At 40.1% G+C, this 22217-nt stretch overlaps 1 protein-coding gene, 1 long non-coding RNA gene and 1 pseudogene across 2 annotated transcripts; 1 reads left to right on the top strand and 2 right to left on the bottom strand.

Moving 5' to 3' along the window:
* The window catches only part of LOC125314374, a 413124-nt pseudogene that overhangs the window by 72845 nt on the left and 318062 nt on the right, over positions 1 to 22217 (top strand).
* LOC115733921 (probable disease resistance protein RPP1) lies at positions 16390 to 16948 on the bottom strand. Its single transcript, XM_048275506.1, has 2 exons — positions 16471 to 16948; positions 16390 to 16425 (listed from the first exon to the last, which is right to left on the bottom strand). The coding sequence occupies exons 1-2, from the start codon at positions 16741 to 16743 to the stop codon at positions 16390 to 16392; spliced, it is 309 nt and encodes a 102-aa protein (XP_048131463.1). The 5' UTR covers positions 16744 to 16948.
* On the bottom strand, positions 17005 to 18847 carry LOC125314405. Its single transcript, XR_007197904.1, has 3 exons — positions 18835 to 18847; positions 18018 to 18021; positions 17005 to 17182 (listed from the first exon to the last, which is right to left on the bottom strand). It is a non-coding gene; the product is annotated as an uncharacterized LOC125314405 (long non-coding RNA).

Below are 22217 nucleotides of genomic sequence, written 5' to 3'. Positions count from 1 at the left end.
TGGATCCTCCAAGCGTAGAGGGTCGTTCTTAGGTATCGTTCCCAAGGATGTACCTCTAAAACGTGTACCTACATCCTGATTTATTTATTTTTTTCAACCCCGATGACGTCTTTGGCTCCTTTTTGCACATCTGTTTTAGCCCAACATTTACAGAAATTGTGACTGAAGGCATTTAGACTACAATGGCCCAGGGCAGAAATTTGAAATAATAACCCTGTGTTTGTTCGACTGGACTTTTGGCTCAGCATAATATTTTGTTCATAGATTAACACAGTGGGTTTGCCTCTAATAACATAGGTTCACAAGCACTCACAATAGCTAACAGACCAAACAAATGAGCAAACACAGTATCTTGAACCAGCAGTTCATCTTGTCCGCTGCACTATGCTGTGAGTTTGCTTTAGTAAAACCTCTGAAAATAAATCACCAACTCTCGCAGACCTCTCGATTGAACTATGATGCGCTTGAAGCCTAGCAATCATTTCAACTCAAGGAACTCTAAAACAGGGCTACCACTCAGAACTCTTATCAAAGAATTATCCTTCAGCTCTGCATGTCCAATGCGCAATGTCTTCAGCAAACACTGGTTCACAGTTTCCAATATGCAATATCGAAAAACGGCATTGGAACACGTGCAAACTCACCTGCATAGTGTAGCAGGACAATATTGGTGGCAAGGCATAACTTTTGAGGCACCAGGCTTCAAGGTTACCAATGCCTCTTCGACATCGTGCCCTACTGCAACCTGAAGCCACCTATCTATACTTCATTGCATCAAGGCAGACAAACAAATTTATAACCCATGACATCAATCGACTACCGGTCTGTTTCATAGTTTGGAACTTCATGCCAGAAATTGAAAATCTTCACTACAGCCATTTAAAAAATTTTGCAGTAGCATAATTGATTACACTTCTAAAGCACTTTTTTCTTTATCTAACTCATAACCCATAAGTTAGCATAGCAGTGCAAGAAACTTGTACAATAATAGTCAGAGGGTAACTTTCAGAAAGAGCACTATTATTTCCATGTGGCTTCTAAGGCCTTATTTTCTGAACATCTTTGGAAACTGGAGAATAACTTTGAAAGAGAGGACCGCATCGACATCAAACCTTTCAGATTCTGCCTGGCTGCTGCTACCAATAATACCTTCCCTCTGCTTGCCTTTCTACTCGTTATGATGAACGCCTGCTTGAATCAATTCAGCATTCTTAGAAGCTCTTGCAAGACATTGCCGTTGCTGGTAGAATTCAAGCAATTTGTCAGGATTAGATTCTATCCGGCTGCTGCTTCTAATAACACCTCCTTGCCATTCTGCTCATTATGCTGAACGCATTCTAAACTCAATTTACTCAATTTAGTATTCTTAGAAACTCTTGGGAGGCATAGAAGTTGCTGGTGGAATTCGAACAATTTGCCAGGTTCAACCAGCTTCTCTTTCGATTCATCCCTTTCATGTCCTTATTAAGGAAATGAAACCCAATTAACAATATTGTAGACATAATCTTATGATCTTAAACCTACCATTTATTTGAGGATTCCAAATCTATGAGATAAGAATATAGCCTATGTTCTTTACTGCCACCTTGAAATCATATATCTGCTAGTCGTGTTCCACACAAGACAGATGCATCACTTAAAAATGACATGTGGAGTTGCTGAGTCAATCTCAGGTGAGAGATTTCAACATTTAAATGCAAAGTTCATTAGTCGAGTACACTGCATGAACAATTCAACCCAAAGAATAAACAATACAAACCAAACATTTGGTTCTCTTACACATGAAAATGACAACCACATACAGATGAAGCAAAAGCTTGGAGCTCTTGAAGAGGTCTCAGAGCTTGCAGCAATACCATGAAGACAGCACCAGATAAAAGCCATGAATCATCGGTCGACTCTATCTGAGTTAATAGACAAATACTTACCTTTTACTCCATCTTTCTCTTCAACAAATGCCTGCCTAGCAGAAAAGGCACATGGCAAGTATAGATTAAGACCTTCCAAGAAGGGTGGAGTCGAAGAGCTTCAATCAGAAGCCCACATGCATTGCTTCTCACACTCATGTCTGCAACTTCAAGTATTAGAGGTCCACAACAGCAGCAACACGAGCATAACCACTGCAAATTCTTGAACAGACAGTCATTCTGAATCAGAGATTTCATCTTCATCGTCGTCCAGTATATAGACCAGGGCTTCCTTTCTCGCATCTGAAACACAAGCCACGCCTCTACTTTCTGCTGCCAAAAAAACATCAACTTGATTTCATTCCAGTGTTCCTTGAACATGTGGGCACAACTAACGTGATGTTTAGATACCTTTTTCGGTAAAAGTAAAAGTACGACACATGCATTATGCTGAAACATAGGTGGGAAGCAAACCTTGTGTGCCTAAAGAGGCTATGGCATGCATGTATACTATGAATGCTCTACAGTATCTTGCTATACTAGAGACCATGATAGTATCTATCATCACGAACTTGCACATAGCAGTTCTCAGTCAGTAACTCAGACTGCTAGGCACCTACCACAAGAGGATGATTATTCTTTTTGTATTTGTCTGGCGACTATAGATTCATCCCTTTTGCACTTTGTCCTCTCAATTGATTTGAAACGTTTTAGGGGAAAACTCAATGCTTCAGTATTTTACTTCTTCAACTGAATAAATATTTTTCTTTGGAGCTTACTTTTGCACTTATTCAATCTGTAGGAACAAACATGAAGTGGTCCACTAAAGAGGCACGATGTACCTATTTCAGTCGCACTTAAACTTAAGAGTAGGTCCTGAGTGGAAATGTAGTAAGGAGCATGGACAGGATTAATTCAGTTCCACCACCCAGCCAATGAGATAAATTTGTTACTGACACTGGCAAGTTTATAGAATATTGATACACAATGGGAAGAGTATGGGCAACAATAAGTTTCCAGACATCCAAAATTGCAAATGGACATGGCAAGAAGCTCAAAGAAAAAATCTTCGGAACATTGCTGTACCAGTTCGACCAATTGAACCGATTGCATGTGATGTCATCTGATAGAATACTCTGCATATATTAGATTACATAAGTTCAGAACAAGAGAAGCCCAGTGAATCTGCAAGCGAACAATAGAAGCCCAGTGAGTCGGCAGACATCGTAGCATCTTAAAACATTACAAAAACTTGATGTCATCTTAATACGGTCAACAAATGAATTAGCCACCACAAATTAAAACAAGAAGACACCAAAGCAAATGGTTGGCACGCTTGTTAGTTACAAGAGGTTGGACTTCCAAACCCCAACCCAACTCCAATACTACTCCTCCAAATTCTTTTAAGGCCCATATGGTCCAGACTAGTTGACAGGTTTGCTGGGTACCAGTTGGCAGGTACACCTGATTACCGGGTGAACAAGGTCAGCACCACCAGTTCCTGATCAACACTATTTCTGCTGGGAAATCAGACTGGACAGTTCCGGTTCCCGTTCCAACCAGACCCACTTCTTAAAACTTAGAAAAGAACCAAAGCCACAATATGCTAGTTTTTTTCCTTTTTCCATCAATGTCTTAAATAGTGAATGGACATGATCGGAATAGAACTTAGGATATCATGAGTTAACTTCAATTGGTACAACTCCCAGTTATTTGCACAAGTGGTTCCTGCAATATGCACAAATGGAAGGTCACTGGCCCGCAAGATCGTCATCCCGACATCTTCCAAGTTTTCACAAGTATCATTCATCTTATTTAGCAACATCACAATTTGATTTTCATGTTTCCAACAGAATATATTATCCACATTTGCAAATTTGGCTTTGAAATATGATTTACCAAGCTTTTACCTTATATAGAGCCAAATCCACACAACAAGGACCAGGAGGTACATGCAAACATCCTTTACCATTCCAAGGATGCATTGTCAGAGTTCAGAGAAGTTCAAGAAACATCGAGCTCCCGATCCTTTGACGATTTCGAAAAATCTTCCATCAACCCATATTAAAGCTGCTGGCCAGTCAAATAAGATTCTAAGTTTGGAACTTAACTACAAACAAAGCATTAGAAATAGCATGCAAGATATGAAGAATCGAGATCAAGAAGTCATATCAACTTTTAAATTGAAAGATGCATACTCTGTTCTCTTGGGCATCTTCCTCCCAGTTGAGACACGCCACAGCTGTTGTATGGGACTTGAAGCTTCTCAAGAATTTGAATTAGAAAGAGACAGAGTCATATAAGAACTTAACATACTTGGATGCAGTTCCCTCCATACTCCTAGTCTCCGTGCTTTCTCCAATTCCTAACTCCATCCCTCTTGACCAGATTGTCATACAAGTATGCAGCATAGCTTGAGATATCCTATTAACAAGTAGTTAAACTCCCACCAGCGAACTTGATTAGTCAAAATGATGCGACGAGATGCCCCTCTGTAATCAGAAGATAAATTGACTTCAAGTAGTACAGAATGTACGAAACTTTCCAGCCTATACTCTGAAATCTGAGTATACATTAGTTATCTCCTTGAAAGGGAAACTCAATCAGTAAAAAGAGAAAGAAGAGTGGCCAGAAGTAGCATTACATTGTGAGAGTCAGGATTAAAAATCTAAGGAAAACTATATAGATACCCGACCATGCCAGGCCATTGTTAAAGAAACAAACAACACTGAATTAAAAGGAGAACTTTCTCTGCGTTAAGATGGTATTCTGCAGGGCCTAAACCTACCAACTCCATGTGGGCATCAAGTATTTTTGCATGCGACATAGCTAGTCTATCTAGCATAAATGGCATCCCCTCCAATTCAAGTTCTTTATGTTCATGGACACTTAAACTGGTGTACCCAGAACGGAAACGTGATGGTAACTGTCAGTAAAGTTAGGGAAAAAATCACCTAAAGCACCAACCTTGTCTAAGAGTTGATAGGAATCTATCACCCCTATAACTAAATGTCCCTCCATGCAACTGATATCAGCTTGGAATTCTTTATTCGCAACAGAGTCATTCACTCTTCATTTTTTGGTAAAACACCAACTCCTTAGTTCGACATCATGTTTTCATTTAGACTTTCAAGCACTTCACCTCTACATTCAGCCAATTCTCCATCAGATGCAATCGGAGCTAGATTGGCAATTACAGTGGTTTCTCTTGGGAAAAGGAAGTGTAGCACAATTAGGAAAAGTGGAAGGTGCAACTTTTCAATTGAAGTGCACCGACTAATATTTAGCTTTTCCAAAAACTCCAACCTATGAGGCCTTTAATTTCGGCTAAGTTCATGCACAATTCAGCATCCAATATCTTCAAACTCCCGGATTTTGGAAGAAGCAGTCTTTCAATTGAAGTGCAACAAGCTATATTCAGGTTTTCCAAGAACTCCAATCTATCGAGACCTCGAATTTCGACTAAGTTATCACAACCTTGAACATCCAATATCTCCAGTCCCTTGGACAATGGAAGGTCCAACCGTTCAATTGAATTGCAATACTTGATAGTCAAGCTTTCCAAGTATATCAATTTATCAAAACCTCGAACTTCAATTAGATTACTGCAACTACGGGCAGATAATGTCCTCAGATGGTTTAACTATGAAACGTCCAGTGTTTCAATGAACTGACAGTTACCGATTTTCAAGACTTCCAACTTGGATTGTGGTAATTCTGATTGTTCAAAGCAATTACCAGGAGAGATTGTCCACAGCCTCTGCCAAATGAAGCGATGAAGCACCACTTTCGAGTCCTCCGTGACCATGGCTAGCAAATCCTTCTCCGGATTCCACTCCGCCATCTTCACCTGCCAACCAAAAATGGAGCAAACCTCACAAAACCGAGTCGGAACAATCGAATCGAGCTGCCCATTAGGTCGCAAAAGAAGGCCGGGACCCGAACCTGAGGAGCCAGCGGTTTGTCGAACTGAAGCTGAAACGGAAGAACACGCCGCGACCTTTCATGGGTCTCCATAGCTAAGAAATAAAGCTCCAGAAGCAGCCGAAAATGCAGCGCCAGCTGCTGGAGCAAACCGCGAGGACTGTACACGAGCGCCGGTGGCCAATGCAAACTGAGTGAAGGGTAGAACTCGAAAATCCTAGAAGAGAGCTCAATGCTATTTGGGGAACGGAGGCAGGATGGAAGAGCTAAAGAGTGACGAAGTCCACTGAAGTCGAGAATTTGTAGAGACAGCTGCAGAAGTGGAACAGGGGGGAGAGAGCATGAGGAAGAGAGAGATTAATGGGCGGGCCTAACCGGGCCGGATCGGGCTCTTTGCCGGACCAAACTTGTTGTCCGAGCTCGCTCATCATGAAGAAACGTGTGTGATTGATTTCGGAACGGGCCGGGCTACCGAAGTGTTGGGTTTACTGGCAACCGCATTGGAACAGGCAGGCGAGAGAATGAGGAAGAGAGACATTAATGGGCGGGCCGAACCGGGCCATGTACCGGACCGAACATGTTGTTCGGTCTCGCTCATCATGAAGAACTGGGCCCAATCGGGCTATATGCCAGACCGAACTCGTTGTCCGGGCTCGCTCATCAACATGTGATTTCAGGAACGGCCCGGTTACCAAAGAGTTTGTTGGGTTTTCTTGCAACCGCAGTGGCCACCTTCTTGTGCAACTACCAGTAGTATATTCCAGCAATACAACCTCAAAATAAGTAAAATATAATGCTGAAATGTTAAGAGACAAGGCAACAAAACACCAAGATTTTTAAGTGAAAAACCCAATGCGGGAAAAAAATTATGGCCCGCTCAAAAGCTTCTACTAATTATAAAAAATAATAGATACACAAAAGTTCTTCTCTAGTCACACACTAGAGGCTCAACATCAGTAATACAATAACATTTCATCATCACAAAAGTGGATTAATATAAATGGAGCAAGAACCTCTGACCACGTTTGGAGAAAACAAGAAATAATTTGAAAAAGGATTTCAACAAATGAAACCGATCAACTTGTAATTTGAGTCACGACAACGCTGGGCCTTCGAATCTGGACCGGAAAGCCGCTGCCCCTTTCTGTTCTTCTCGTGCATTCTTCTCCGGGAACAGCCCCTCTTTCTTTTTGCTTTTGACGTTTTAACCTTTTTTTGTTTTCTTTTATGTTATGTTAGCTGAACCCCACGAAGGGGCGGAACCAACTTCACGAAGAGGCGGAACCAGCCAACAAACCTCCATCATTCTAACAAAAAAATCAACACCGGTAAGATCTCTACCTCGGATTGAATTGCTTCCACTTTAACATGAAGATCCAAACCTGAATCACAAACAGTTCTCTTTGAATAAATACTCCAATAGACCCTAGACACAAGTGTCAACTACGATGCCGAGGCAAGATACAACCTTCCGATTAGTCGGCCATTATATCGAACGAGTTGGCTAGACTTTCAGTAGTTCAGAAACATCTTAACTTAATGTTCATTCAGCAAGCTTGCTGTTTGCATTGCATCATGCAGCTTTTGAGCAATTCAGAATATTTCCCAAGAGAGATCACAGAAGATCACATTCTGATGATAAAGGATTCTTGCGGGGTGAATTTCTTGTTGAGACTTAATGAGGGTAACATTGCGGCAATAGCATGGAAAACTTACTTCTACATCATGCGGGGAAACTGTACCATCTTCAAGTCCCAAGACAACGGTCTTGCCACCGGGACAAGCCAGCATAATGATGTTGTACATTTACCCGGAGTAGATTAGAATAATTATGAGAAACCAAGATCGACGACACAATGAATGTGCAAAGAAAACAACAGAGAGAGAAAAATAATGAATAATTTCTTAACAACAAAATTACTATACGAGGTAAGATAGAGAACGCACAGTGACGAGAAAATCAAAATTTGTTAAGTGAGGTAAAGCATCGAAACAGTACAAGACAACCGAGAGGGGTATTAGTCACTTGATATGGGATTTATTTGGGCTAGCGGGTCATGTAAAGTGACAGGAATATATATCTTTACGGCAGCCTCCAATCCATTATCACAATCCCAAAATGAATCTTGTTGTTCCGCTATGGAACCTCGAAGTGGAGTGGATTCGGGCAAGGATCACAAGTGTACTAGTGTCTACGACTTAGGGTCTCAACGTAAACCATTCAAAGGTTGGCTCAAGAATTATAGTGCACTCAAAACATGTTCTCCAAATCCACAAGACCAAATGATGCGTGAAGCTTTCGGATGTTTCCGGAGAAAAGATGCCTCCTCTCTAAATTTTTCCCGTGAGAATAGATGTCAAGAACTGCCAAGGCTAGGCATCTAATCCTAAGTCCTTACGAATTTGAATTACCAAGAGATAGAGTCACATAAGAACTTAACATACTTGGATGCAGCTCCCTCTACACTCCTAGTTTCTGCGCTTTCTCTAGTCCCCGACTCCATCCCTCTCGACCCGATTGTCATACAAGTATGCATCATGGCTTGAGATATCCTATTAACAAGTAAGTTAAACTCCCACCAGCGAACTTGATTAATCAAAATGACGCGACGCAATGGCCCTCTCGTAATCGAAGAAGATAAATTAACTTCAAGTAGCACAAAATGCGAGAAACTTTCCACCCTATACTCTGCAATCTAGTATACATTAAATATCTCCTTGCTGGGAACTCTCGATCGGTAAAAAAGAGGAAGAAGAGGAGCCACAAGTAGCATTACATTGTGAGATTCAGCATTAGAAATCCGAGGAAACTATATACATGCTCGACAAAGATTGAGATGTGATTCTCACGGGGCCTAAACCTACCAACTCCAAGTGGGCATCAAGCATTTCTGCAACCGACATAGCTAGTCTATCTAGAATAAATGACATCCCCTCCAATTCAAGTTCTTTATTTTCATGGACACTTCAACCGGTGTACACAGAAGGCAAACAAGATGGCAATACAAAAGCATGGTACACTTCCGGTCGGTCTAGGTGATTGCCGATTAAGTTAGGGAACTCCTTAGTTTGACATCATGCTCTCATTTAGATTTTCAAGAACTTCACCTTTATATTTGTCCAATTCTCCATCAAACGCAAATCGAGCTAGATTGGCAATTACAGTGGTTTCTCTCGGGAGAAGGGAGCCTAGCACATTTAGGAAGAGAGAAAGAAGTAAAACGAGATAAGGCCAACGACTCAAAGGGCACACCAAGCCATTGTTGAAGGAACGAACATGCTGAATTAAAAAGAGAACTTCCTCTAGTCGAAGCTAGTACCAGGAGAGACTTTCTCGTTTCGAAGAAATTACCAGAAGAGATTGTCTACGGCCTCCGCCAATTGAAGCCGTGAAGCACACCTTCGGGTCCTCCATGACCATCGCCAGCAAATCCTTCTCCGGATTCCACATCGTGATCTTCACCTGTCAATTAGAAATCGAGCAAACTTCACAAAACCGAGTCAGAACAATTGAGACGACCGCCCATTAGGTCGCAAAAGAATGCCGAACGGGAGCCCAACCTGAGAAGCCGCCAGTTTATTGACCTGAAGCTGGAACGGAAGCACGCGCTACGGTCCGCCGTCGGTGCTCGAAAACACGGAGGGAAGCTCAAGGCTAGACTTCCCTTGAGTCCGAGAGTAGCATGAATAAAACTACAGAAGAGGAACGGTTGGGAGAGAAAATAAGGAAGAGAGAGACTTGATTACGGGAGCGGAGGCGGACGTCTCCGGCTCTACAAAGCTTCTGCTAAATATAAGCGGGGCAATGTGAGATGACAACATGCAAACATCCTTTACCATTCCAAGGATGCATTATCGGACTTTGGAGAAGTTCAAGAAACATCGAGCTCTTCATCCTTTGATGATTTTTTTCCCTTTTAGAAAAGCCTTGCGAAAGCTCTCTTGCAATATTTCAGCATCTACATCAACCAGTGGAATGATAACCGAATCCCGCCAGTGAGTCGGATGAAATCAATCTAGCAACTAACATCAACGCACTCCTAATAACATTCCGAAGTTTAGGGATCCCCGTTTGTCAAACTCGATATTCTTTTAGAACTCTACGGATCCAACTAATGGGGCATCTAACATCATCAACCACAGAAGCTTTGAGCAGGTTATTATAGTGAATTCAACTCAAGTTGCTTGCTCTTGTGGGATATAGTTTGATTCTTTCCTTGTCGTCATTTGCCATTCATGTATTAGAAATAATGCAACAGTTTTCAAACGGCATATAGGATAAAGTTTCCTCGGGAAACTTATGGAAATGCTTCCTGTGTTTTTCTTTTCAGCAAGTAAATGAACCGACAAGTGCTTATGCACAATATAAGGGATTATTTCACAAGACGATCAATCATGTCAAACCACATTCTAGTTAATGTCTTGCTTGGCTCAAATGTTCAGGCATCTCACAGATGGCTATACCAACTCTACAAACATCGAGATGCATTCTTTTGGTAATCTATTATTTGCCTTGGACTTTTAGGTATATCCCGGATCCAAAAGAAATGAACATGGATTCAAACAAGGACCGCCATATAGGGTCCTCCATCTAGTATTTCTCAACCTATACAATGACCTTTGGCACGCTATCAAATGCCCGTATACATCGGTTTTTATCAGATTTCCAGAAATCCAGAAACAATCAAACGCTAGGAATAGTTATTTTTCTGCATAGGATGAAGGATCTTACCCAAAGTCTAAAGACATATGATGTACTTAGAAAGCCTTTTCATCTATTTCCGTTCTTGGCATAATAAGAAGAATCATTTTGCCAAAGCACACATTAACCTCCATGAACATCTCCCCCACATTCTTTGAATTCAAGTAACAAAAATAATGATAACACTGTCAACCAGGAAATAATAATGAGAAGATGATAAATCTTGAAATAAATTGCAAATGACAATTGAGCGGTAGATCTCAAAAGAGCAAAGGTAACTTACCCGCTTTATGTAACTTTGCTCGAAAAAGTGGATCATCTCTAGTATCTTTACTCATTCGAGTCGTCCGAATAGTCTAATGCAAATTCTATCCTCCCATCATATGCAAATGGCTTTTTCTCGTAATTTTGATAAAGTCGCCTTCCGGACAATACTGGAATTGTTTTAAGTGACTTGCATCCAGAAATATCCATTTCTGCTAGCTGCTCCAGTTTCTCGAGCCCTCGAATCTCAGTCAATTTCTCGCAATCTTGCACAATCAGACTCTTCAAGTGGGTACATGATGACAAATCCGGTAAGATCTCAATCGAGGAACATCCTGGGATAGCAATAGATTCTAGAGATATTGACTCCTCAAGCCCCGGGATCTCTCGAAGTTCATGACAATTTAACAGGAACAATTCTCCTAAACCATGAAAACTTGACAAGTTTGGTAATTTTGCTAAGGACTTGCAACCTTCAATCCATAAACTTTTGCGGGATGGGAATCTCTCTAGGCTCTGTATGTCTTGAAGCTTGTCACAGTAGTTGATATTCAAACTTTTCAAGTAGTCAAAGCAACATAAGTTTGGTAGCCTTTCAAACAGAGTGCACCCAGAGAGATTCAACTCTTCCAAGAACTCCAAACTACCAAGGCCTCGAATTTCGACTAAGCTTTCGCAATCTTCAGCATTTAAGTTCTTCAGACTATCAGATTTTGGAAGGTTCAATCTTTCAATTGAAGCGCACCCAGAGAGATTCAACTCTTCCAAGAACTGTAACCTATTGAGGCCTTGAATTTGGATTAAGTTTTTGCAAAATCCAACATCCAATATCCTCGTACTATCAGATTTTGGAAGGTTCAGCCTTTCAATTGTAGTGCACCAGGAGATATCTAAATGTTGCAAAAACTCCAACCTATCGAGGCCTTGAATTTCGGCTAATTTTGCGCATTCTCTAGCATCTAATATCTTCATACTCCTGGATTTTGGAAGGTCCAGCCTTTCAATTGAAGCGCACCGATAGATACTCGGGTTTTCCAAGCAATCGAGACCTTGAATTTTGACGAGGTTTTCACAATCTTGTACGTTCACTACCTTCAGACCCTCAGACTTTGGAAGCTCCAACCGTTCAACCGAATCGCAGTACTCAACAGTCAAGGATTCCAAATATTTCAATTTATCAAGACCTCGAACTTCAAGTAAATTCCCGCAATGATCGACGGATAATGTCCTTAGATGGATAAACCGTGAAACGTCCAGTATTTCAATAGATTCACATTCACGGACTGTCAAGATTTCCAACTTGAAGGGAGTGTTTAGGGATTGTGGTAATTCCGATTCTTCAACACCCGTCGGTTGGGAGCATTCTGAATTGTTTAGTTGTGTTGATGGAAGCTCCTGGATGCACTTGAGAAATTCACACCCATGGACTTGTAGCTCCTTGAGACGGGTTAGGTGGGAGAGTGAAGGCAATTTCCGACTTTGACAGGTGATGCACAAATATGTTAAGTTGGAAGGAAGGTCCGGCAACGATTGGAGCTCCTTGCAGCAAAAAAAAATCAAGGCGTTGTAGGGAAGAAAGATTGCACATGCTTTCCGGCATTTTCCCTTCCAGGTTTTTGCAATATGAAGCATGTAAAACTCGGAGCTTTCTCGGCCTCCCGATACTATTTGGTAATTTTCTTATACCACTAAAAGAAATATCTAGAATTTCTAGATTCTCCAAAGACCCTATGCCTTCCGGCATTTCCCTCCCGAGTTCATGGCAATATGAAGCATCTAAATTTCGGAGCTTTTTCAGCCTCCCAATACCATCGGGTAATTCTTCTATATCGGTGTAAGCAATATTTAGAATTTCTAGATTTTGCAAAGACCCTATGCTTTTGGGAAGTTTTCCTCCCAATTGTTTGCATCCTTTAGCGTGTAATTCTTGGAGCTTTCTCGGCCTTCCAATATCATCGGGTAATTCTTTTATACCACTGTATTCAATATTTAGAATTTCTAGATTCTCCAAAGACCCTATGCTTTCTGGTAACGCAGAAAGTTTTTGAGTATTGTCTAGAAGGAGTTGCTCCAGTTTTTCTAATTTACCTATTTCTTTTGGAAGCTTCGTGAGGCTCTGACAGCCCCCCAACTCCAAGCAAACGAGGTCCCTCATGTCTCCAATCGAAGAGTCAACTTGCTGCAGGCTCGAACAATGATTGAGGATCAAAACCTCTAAATTCTTAAAAGCCGAGAGGAAGTCCGTATTTTCCAAGTATCCACAACGTGTAAGGTCGAGAAATTTGAGCTTCTTTGCCATCTGGTAAAAAGAAATGGTTGTCAAGGGTGATTATGATTAAAAAAAAAACATAAAAGGGAAAAGAAGAAGAAGAAAAAGACTTGCTCTTACCACGAAAGAACTCCATCCTTGCCATCTCTCATCTATCCAGCTACTTGACGGATCCAATACAACTAATTCTGTTGCGTGAAAATTTTTTACTTCAAAAAGCGTGGGAAATTCTTCCCGTAGAAGCGGTCGTAACTCCTCCATTGAGTACGGAAAATCGCCGGTCATGTCGAAATATAACCGCTGCACGTTATACACCTGAAGAAATCTTAGACTCGTCAATTTTTAAATTGAAATTGACGGCGGAGGTCACTTTTATCCCACGAACGAAAACATGAGTTTGAAAGGTAATGTTATTTTCGGCCCATATGCAAAAGGCTGTGTTCTTTTTATGATACTATGGATGAAGAGTGATTCGTGCAAAAATACTGAAGTAACTACACGAAAAATGTACCTCTTCCATTCTAAAATTCATGGGCCATATTGGCCATCGAAGCCATTTTAACTCCTCCATTGAGTCCTTAAAATCTCCACCGAGATGTACCCCTTCCTCCAGGTGAAGGAATCTCGGACTTGTCAAATTCTTGAATTGTTCTCCTGTGTAAATTTTGTCATCTTGCTGAGCTATGTTGCCGAATCCTTTGGAGCTGCCTTCACCGAGATTAATGGCCACAATATTTCCCGCTCCCTATATGCAACGATTCAATGTCCATTAATACTATATCCAATTAAAGTATTCTCAAATTACCAAAAAAGTCTTAAACCTATTTCAATTGTGCTAATTTAGACTTAAACTTTTTTTTTTCTTTTTCCGCTTGAGTTTATGATTCTATGATTTATCATTAGTCAAGTTATTTACTGCATTTGTCAAAGACGTAAGTGAAGCAAATGTAGAAATTCATGATCTTAACACTACAATGCTTACTCGGAAAGAGCAACCTCCCTACTTTCTAATCTTGTCAATGAAACATTCAAGTTGCAATAATAGGAGAGCAAGCACTAAGAAGTGGACCAACATTACTCTAACAAGAGAACACGGACTCGGTACGAAAAAGAAACCAAACGGTTACCTTATTTTTTTTTAGCACTTTCTTGACTTCCTCGGAGTCCCATAACCCGCTACGGTTCCGAGGCTCCTCTTGGTTACCTTCGCGAACTATTTCCCTACCAAAATCTCTCAGTTGGTCATGCATTCGGAACTCATGATCATCTCCAATTTTTATCAATGACATGAATCTCAATACTTCAATTCCCTCCTCGGGGAAAAAGCCACGGGCATCCCACATGTACGATACGGTTCTTCTATCGGTGCCAATGAAAAAACAAGCAATATCCAAGAAAATTTGCTTTTGTCCATATTCTAATTCGTCATAACTTATCTGTAACTTTTCTCGCACTTTCTTAGGAGGCACTTTTTTTAACTTCTTTATCCGACCTCTCCAGAATGCTAGCTCTTTTCCGCACAATAATGAGCCTAAAACCTCAAGGGATAAGGGAAGCCCTCCGATGATGGATATGACTTTATGAGCGAGGCCCTCAAATTTACTTGGAGGAGAGTCCCTTCGAAATGCTTGTTTGCTAAAACGAATCAAAGATTGATCGTTATCCATTTCCTTATGGCCATAGGCATGGTCCACCCCAAAATTTTGAAGAATACTCTCGTCTCTGGTGGTAATAATGATCATACTTCCCGAAGAAAACCAATCACGATTACCAGCCAAACGCTTCAATTGAACGACATCATCCACGTCGTCAAGAAGGAGGAGGACCTTTTTACCTTTAAACTTGGAGGAAATAAAGTTAGTCCCTTCATTCTCATCACAAACTTCATTTTCGCGCTTCAATATATCATAGATTAACTTATTCTGCAAGTAATGTCCGCCATTACGCTTCCATGATTCCCTTATATCGCCAATGAAGCTTCGGTGCTCAAATTGATTGGAAATCTTGTTGTAGATGGCTTTAGCAAGAGTCGTCTTACCAATGCCTCCCATTCCGTGGATGCCAACAAATAGGGTAGCATAAGATTTTTTAGTATCCACAAATTCCATAATCTCCTTCACATGACGATCAATTCCGACCAAATTCTCGAAATATCCAACTCAAACTTTTTCTTGATTCGCTCAACACTTTTCCGACAATCGATTTCACCAAGCTCGCTTCGGACACATCAAATGTGACAAGAGTTCGATTATGTGGCAACAGTAATTTTATGTTGTTTATCAAATGACAACACAACAATAAATAAATCTGTGGATTGATTGAAAAACTTTAAAAATCATTTTTGTCACACCTCCGTATATTGGTGGTTGCTTCATATGGCGTGCCCAATCCCACTGTTGCTCCAGAATAATTTATTAAGCCAGAATAAACTTGAGGGTATGAGTTATGAATATTAAATATTGTATCTATTATGGATTTGAGTCAAATTTTGAACGTGTTGTTTTTTAAAGATAAAAGCGATGACGTGGACGTGACTTTGAAAATTTGTAGAGCGTTTGAATAAGCAAAGACAAGTTATAACTTTTGATACAAGATGATTTCGGGTGTTGCGATACCAATCAGAAAAGTTGTTCAGAGTGTCATATTGTGAACTACCCGAATTGCGGTTGAGAGGCTTTATCCTTGTTTGCCCACTTCCACACTCTTGCAAGTTTCTACTCGTGCTGTGAATTTTAGTATATTCTAAATTTGTGTTCTTATCAGTTTTCATTGCAAGTGTCTATTATCGGTTTTATACGGAAGGAGAAGAGTAATTTTTACCCAAAATAAGAACATTGCTTCAATATATGCAGGTGCATGATATAGAAATTACTTGTTGAAGATAGGAAAATTAATTGAAAATGATTTAAACAAACATATGAAAAAAAAACAACCTGTTATTTCCTTTTTTATATTTACCATCACCATATATCACCAATGAAACAATATTAGTGACTCAATGAATGTAACTTGGGAAGATAAAGAGTTATGGCTTTGACAATCAACATGCACGGTATATGATGTTATGAGCTTTAAATAAAAAAATCACCAATGAGTTGTACTATTAATCTAGAATAAACGCGTAATTAGAAAAGTGTGTGATGAGGATAAACAAGCAAAAAAAAAAAGCACAATGTTACAAAATCTTTAGATGTAAAAGTAAAAGTTTATTCAAAAAAAAAATTTTCCAATGGGATCTTGACAACAAAATCTATTATTACATTGGTCAACATCATTAAAACACAAGGCAAAAAAGAAAAAAGGAGAATAACTTATGGAAAATTTTACCCATCAGCTTCGTATCCACTCAAGGTGCTGACTTCCCGACCAAAAAAAAAAAAAAAAAAAAAAAAAAAGGTGCTGACTTCAAGGAGTGCTTTCTTCCAATTCTCCAAAGTCGTTGGATCGAAACCCCTCTTAAGCAAACGCTTCTCACGCTTAAGAAATGCATCTCCAAAACTTCCCCTCTGATGTCCTACGTCAGATGGTTTCACTTTGTAGAATATAGGCAAGACTATCTGCCCGTTGTTATTCTTGCGCTCCAATATCTGAACCAGTTCATCCAGGCACCAGCTACTTGTACCATAACTCTCGGAGAAAATGGGGATCAGGACCTTGCTGTTCGTGATGGCGTCCATGAGCACTGGTCTGATGCCCTGCCCTTGACAGAGCTCGTCATCGTCTCTGAAAGTGTCGATTCCAGCATCGACGAGCCCGTGGTAGAGGTGATCGGTAAAACCGTTTCGAGTGTCCGAGCCTCTGAAGCTCAAGAACACCTCGTAGCAATTTCCGGTCGGAGACGAACTGGATCCACCGAAATCAGTATCCGTTGGTGCAGTCAACGAACCAGGCGCGCCATTATCGGCATCTGCTGCATTTCTAGCCGCATTGTTTTTCTTCTTATTGAGAAAACGGAACGCGAGCACGGAGAGAAGGATGGGTGCCACGAGCACGGCGAAAGAATGCCCAAAAATGGGTCGATGCATTTCGGCTTTGCTTCCACTCTGCGCTTAATTTTCACTTTCAGGTCTGACGGAGAGAAGAACCAGAATGCCTCTCTCAGAAAACAGGGAATGCCTCGTTGCTGCCAATTCTCTCTCCCTGTGGGTTGGTTTGTATAATGGGAACCGGTTGGCAAAGAGAATCTTGTACCCATAAGTCAACCACGCGTTTATGGTCGTTGCCTTCATGTGGTGGAAGTTTCACTGCACATGTGAGCAAGTTGCGATGGCATTATTAAATAAAAATAAAACTTTTGAATAAAAAAACAATTTCTGTTATTGTCCGTAGACAAGTGGTCATAATTGATAAATACATACAGTTGCTGCGCCGTTGAACTTTCCTGCACTTTTTTAAATTTATTTTCCATCAGAAAATGTATTTTTTTGAATATATTTAAAGCTCGTGATGCCACGATGAGCACAACCTCCCACAATATCTATGTTAACTTGATTGACTATGTGAATAATCAGGGGATCTATAGTTTTCTTAGTAGTATGGAATATAATAACCTTAGTAGCTTGATATTTCGACTCCTATAATAAACCTTACTTTTAAGACTTTCAGTACGCCTTTCTCTGTATTAAATTAGTATAGTTTATAATTGAGAACATACTGAAATAACTTGCGATGATATGTAAATTTTTACATATATTGGCCTTTTTTTTTTCTTGTAAATGAATGCAATTGGCATATCTAAATATATAATAGAAAATAGACAGCGACTTGCAATGCATCTGAATAAGAAACACGTTGATACATCGACCACAGATATATTTTTCTGCTTGTTTAAGTTCTTTTCTAGGTAGACTTTGTAACTCCACGACAACTCTTTATTACTGTGTTTGGACAAAATGATAATATGGAAGAGGACAAACTCACATGTACGAGATTACATGGTGTCTACGTGCACAAACCTTCCACTTTTGATCATCATATTCTTGTGAATGTTCGATTTCATTCCTTATAATTTGTTTTAGAGACAAAACTAGTGAAAAACATCTCCATTAAATTGATTAACTTTTTCGACCCCTAACAAATTAAGTTCATTTCCATAGATAATCCAAATCAAGCATACTTTTTTCGGTTCATAACGTGGACTGGTTTCTCGTTTATATTTTACGAGCATCTTCTTGGACAATGTTTAACAGATTGAAACATAATAAATTAGGGTAATTATAGCACACAATACTGATGTAAAGAAATATTTCCTAAAGCGGTCTTATTCACTTGTCGTGTGATGGTTGGTAATAGAGTGTATAGTTAAAGTCATAAAATCAAAAGTGGATAAACCACATCTTGCTTAAGTACAAATTGGAAGATGAGATGCACTCTCATTCTTTTTCATCTGTAAAGACTTTCCGGAAGAAATCTAAACAATGGAGAGCATCTTTCCGATCAAGCTGGACAAAAAAATATTTGTACATTTATATTTGATAATCCTCTTGACCCCTCCCTCAAGTCAATGCGTTGTTGTCTGGGAATAAATTCAATTTTCCGAGGAAATATGGAAAAAAATAATGAAGAAACACACGAAAAATACGTGGTGCTCTGGGCCCAAATAGGGCCGTGCGAAGCTTTCTTCTTATTGAGAAAATAGAACGCCAGCCTAGAGAGAAGGATCAGTGCCACGAGCACGGCGAAAGACTGCCCAAAAATGGGATGATGCATTTCGTCTTTGCTCTGATCTGCCTTTGATTATGGCTCTCAAGTCTTACAGAGAAAAGAACCAGAATGCCTCTCAGGAAACAGGAAATGCCTTCTTGTTGCCTATTCTCTGGTGGTTTGATTTATATAAGTCAAGCTTGTTAAGTAATTCATTCACAGGGAACCGCGACCACTTGGGGTAGGAGTCGGTGCCCTTCACGCGGCTGAAATCTTAATGCCCAAGAGAATCCAAGGATGACAGACGAGGCCTGTCAAAATTTCAATACACATAAAAAGGTGGATTTATAGGGAAGATGAAAAGTGGACTAGGATGTCCTTCGGGGAATGCATCTGGACAAGAAACATTAAATTATAATTTTATGTCGAGTAAGAATCAGTAAACACATGCTGATGCGCCGATCACTGTTATTTATTTAAAGGATTGCAGAAGAATCAGTAAGCACATGCTGAACACATCTATGCTCAATACCTTTGCCTTTCCTCTTGTTTAATTTTTTTACCAGGTAGACTTTTTTAACTCCACGATAATTCTTTCTAGTTGCTTCCTCGACCTTTGCACATTTTTTTTTATCTCCCTCGCTCCAGATCCTTGATCTTTCCCTTGTGGTCACTGCTTCACTCACATGCCTGCAGTAACCTGAAAATCACCTGCGAGCTCGTGAGAGATGGATGCATCGTACTGCTATTATGAAACTATCTTGCCCATGCCTGTTACAAGATAAATTTATGGCTGTTTAGATAAAAAAAATGACAAACTAGAATAGTACAAGCTCACGTGTACAAGCTTACTTGGTGCCTACATGCACAAATCTTGTAAGAAAGTACGCTCACAATTTTAATCCTTGTAAATTTATTTTAGCAAATTAAATTCATTTCCTTAGATAATCCATATCAAACACATAAAGCGATCTTATTTGCTCTTCGTGTGTGATGGTTAATAAGAGAATGAAACGTTAAATTCCTCAAAATGAAAAGTGGATAAACCACATATTGCTTGAGTACTAATTAATTGATTGGTCAATAATAAGGATGTGGTTGCAAGTCTCAAGATATCAAAAGATAAGATGCACTCTCATTCATCTCGAGCTATAGCAACTCTCACAAACATATCTAAATAATGGAGAGCATATTTCTGATCAACTTGGACAAGTAGTATTGGTACGCTTATCTTTGATTAAATAATTCTTCTTGACCTCACCCTCGAGTCAATGCGCTGCTTGTCTAGGAAAATGCTCAATTTTCTAGGGAAATTAGGACTAAAGATTGATATTAACTTTTTTAATGAGAAGGTTCGGTGACTTTAGCCAAACACAATACCTATCAATATAAAAGGCCTAATTCTCTGAAAAAAAATAATAATTCAACTTTAGGTCTAATTTAAATTCTATGCCAAATTTTTTTTTGTCTTGAAAAAAAAAAAAACATAGTAACTTTGGGTCAAGTCCCAAATTTGCCCAAAGTGAATTTTGTCTAAAAAAAACACCTCAATTGTAGGTCTTGCCCTAAATCTACCTCCCTAGCCCTCCATTCAAAAATCATTGTAAATCGTCCCTAGTTTTTTCAATTTTCTGATTAAAAAAAAGATTTTCTTTTGAAGAAATTTTTCGTATCACCCAGTTAATGTATATTTTCAATTGACATAGAAATGCCACGTTAACCAACTTTGAGTGGTTTTGCTTGCAACTCAAATTATACCTAAGCATATTAACATTGTTATTCAACTTGGTTGGCGCACGTTATGAAGCACCGATCGGTCAAGGGAGGTGCTGTGTTGGTGTTGGACACGGACACGCATTCGGCATCCTCCGACACACGATCAACACAGGCAACATGCCTGGGGCGCGCGAGTCGGTGAGGAAGGAGGGCAAGGATGGCGTAGATATGGAGGGCATAGATTGGGTGATAGAGGGAGGAGTTGTCTGCATCTTGGGCCATGAGACGGATGAGGGAGAGAGCCGACGACGCACGGTAAGCACTGGAGCAGAGAACAGGCTTCGGTTGTGCCGGAGCAGAGCACCGGAGGATAGAGCGAGAGAGCGCCGAAAGAGAGATGACGCGGCCAAAATCATGGTGGTTGTCGTTCCCTTTCGCGAGACAGATAGGAAGGAGATAGAGGTGAGGCGTAGATTTTCACAAAAAGTAACCCGGGGGGGGTCACCTCACTTTCCGAGCGTGTGAGAGAACGTGTTCTGTCTAGTCTGTCAAATGTCTACACTACAAAAAAGCACGAATTTAGCCACGAAAAATTTGCCATGAAAAAAATTCGTCGCTAATTTCCGATGAAAATAGTGACAAAATGAATATTCGTCGCTATTTGCGACGAAAACATTCGTCGCCCATTAGTGACAACTATAGCGATGAAAAATAATTCGTCGCTAATTTGCGACAATGGCCATGAAATAATTATTCGTCGCTATCTCCTTTGCGACGAAAATGGGCTTCGTTGCCAATTAGCGACGAACGTCCTTTTTTGTCACAAATTCTTTTATTAAAAGTTAGCGACGAAAATCGACGTTTGTCGCTAATTAGCGACGAAAATAAACGTTCATCGCTAATTAGCGACGAACTTTTGTTTTCGTCGCAAAATTAGCACTATGAAAAAAAATAACAAAGAAAATATTAAAATTAGCAACGATTCATTATTTTCGTCGCTAATTTAGCGAAGAAATGTATTATTCGTCGCTAATATGAAGGAAATAAAAAAAAAGAAAATGTTCAATTTATTTAATTTGCGACGAAAAAACCGTGTTAGTAGCTAAATTTGCAACGAAGTAATACATTTCGTCGCAAATTTATTTAATTTATTCTGGAAATTAGTGACGAAATTATTTTTTTGTCACTAATTATTTTTTTTCTTTTTTATTTAATTTATATCAGCAATTTGCGACAAAATGAGAATTTGTCGCAAATTTTGCGACAAATTTCATCTTTCGTCGCAATTTTTTTTAAAATTAGCGACAAAATTATGTGTTTCGTCGCTAATTAGCGACGAAAGGACTTTATTTCGTCGCTAAATTTTTCAGGTAGATTTTGAAATTTTGCGATTCCCACTCTCTCTTCCCGCCTAACCTTATTCTATAAACTCTTCCGCCCCCTTTCTATCATTCCGCTCTCCACAGCATTCAATTTCCCCCACCTAACCCCACTCACCTTCTCTCTCTTCGTCCTTCTCTCTCTTCCCCCCACTCACCTTCTCTCTTCCTCCTCTTGGTGCGAACAGACCCCCTTTCCCCCCTGTTCATCTTCTTCTTCTTCTTCATTCGGCAGCCCCCCTAGCCGATGCTAGCCTCCAGCTGACCACCACCCGCCTTTGTCGTCACCTCGCCATTGCGGCCGTTGCCGCTCGCCCGCCAGCCCCGCGTAGCTGTCGTCGACCTCCACCCCACCACCTCTCTGTTTCCCACAACTCAGGCTGCGACGCCCACAGCCTACAGCCGTCTGCCCC

Source organism: Rhodamnia argentea, chromosome 3 (genome assembly GCF_020921035.1).
Source record: "Rhodamnia argentea isolate NSW1041297 chromosome 3, ASM2092103v1, whole genome shotgun sequence".
Taxonomy (NCBI): domain Eukaryota; kingdom Viridiplantae; phylum Streptophyta; class Magnoliopsida; order Myrtales; family Myrtaceae; genus Rhodamnia; species Rhodamnia argentea.
This window is presented reverse-complemented; position numbering and strand designations above follow the sequence as displayed.

Coding starts and splice junctions, on each gene's coding strand:
- LOC115733921 (XM_048275506.1), bottom strand. CDS start 16,743: ATGGACGCCATCACGAACAGCAAGGTCCTGATCCCCATTTTCTCCGAG. Junction 16,426..16,470: donor GGAAGAAAGCACTCCTTGAA/GTCAGCACCTTT, acceptor TTTGGTCGGGAA/GTCAGCACCTTGAGTGGATA.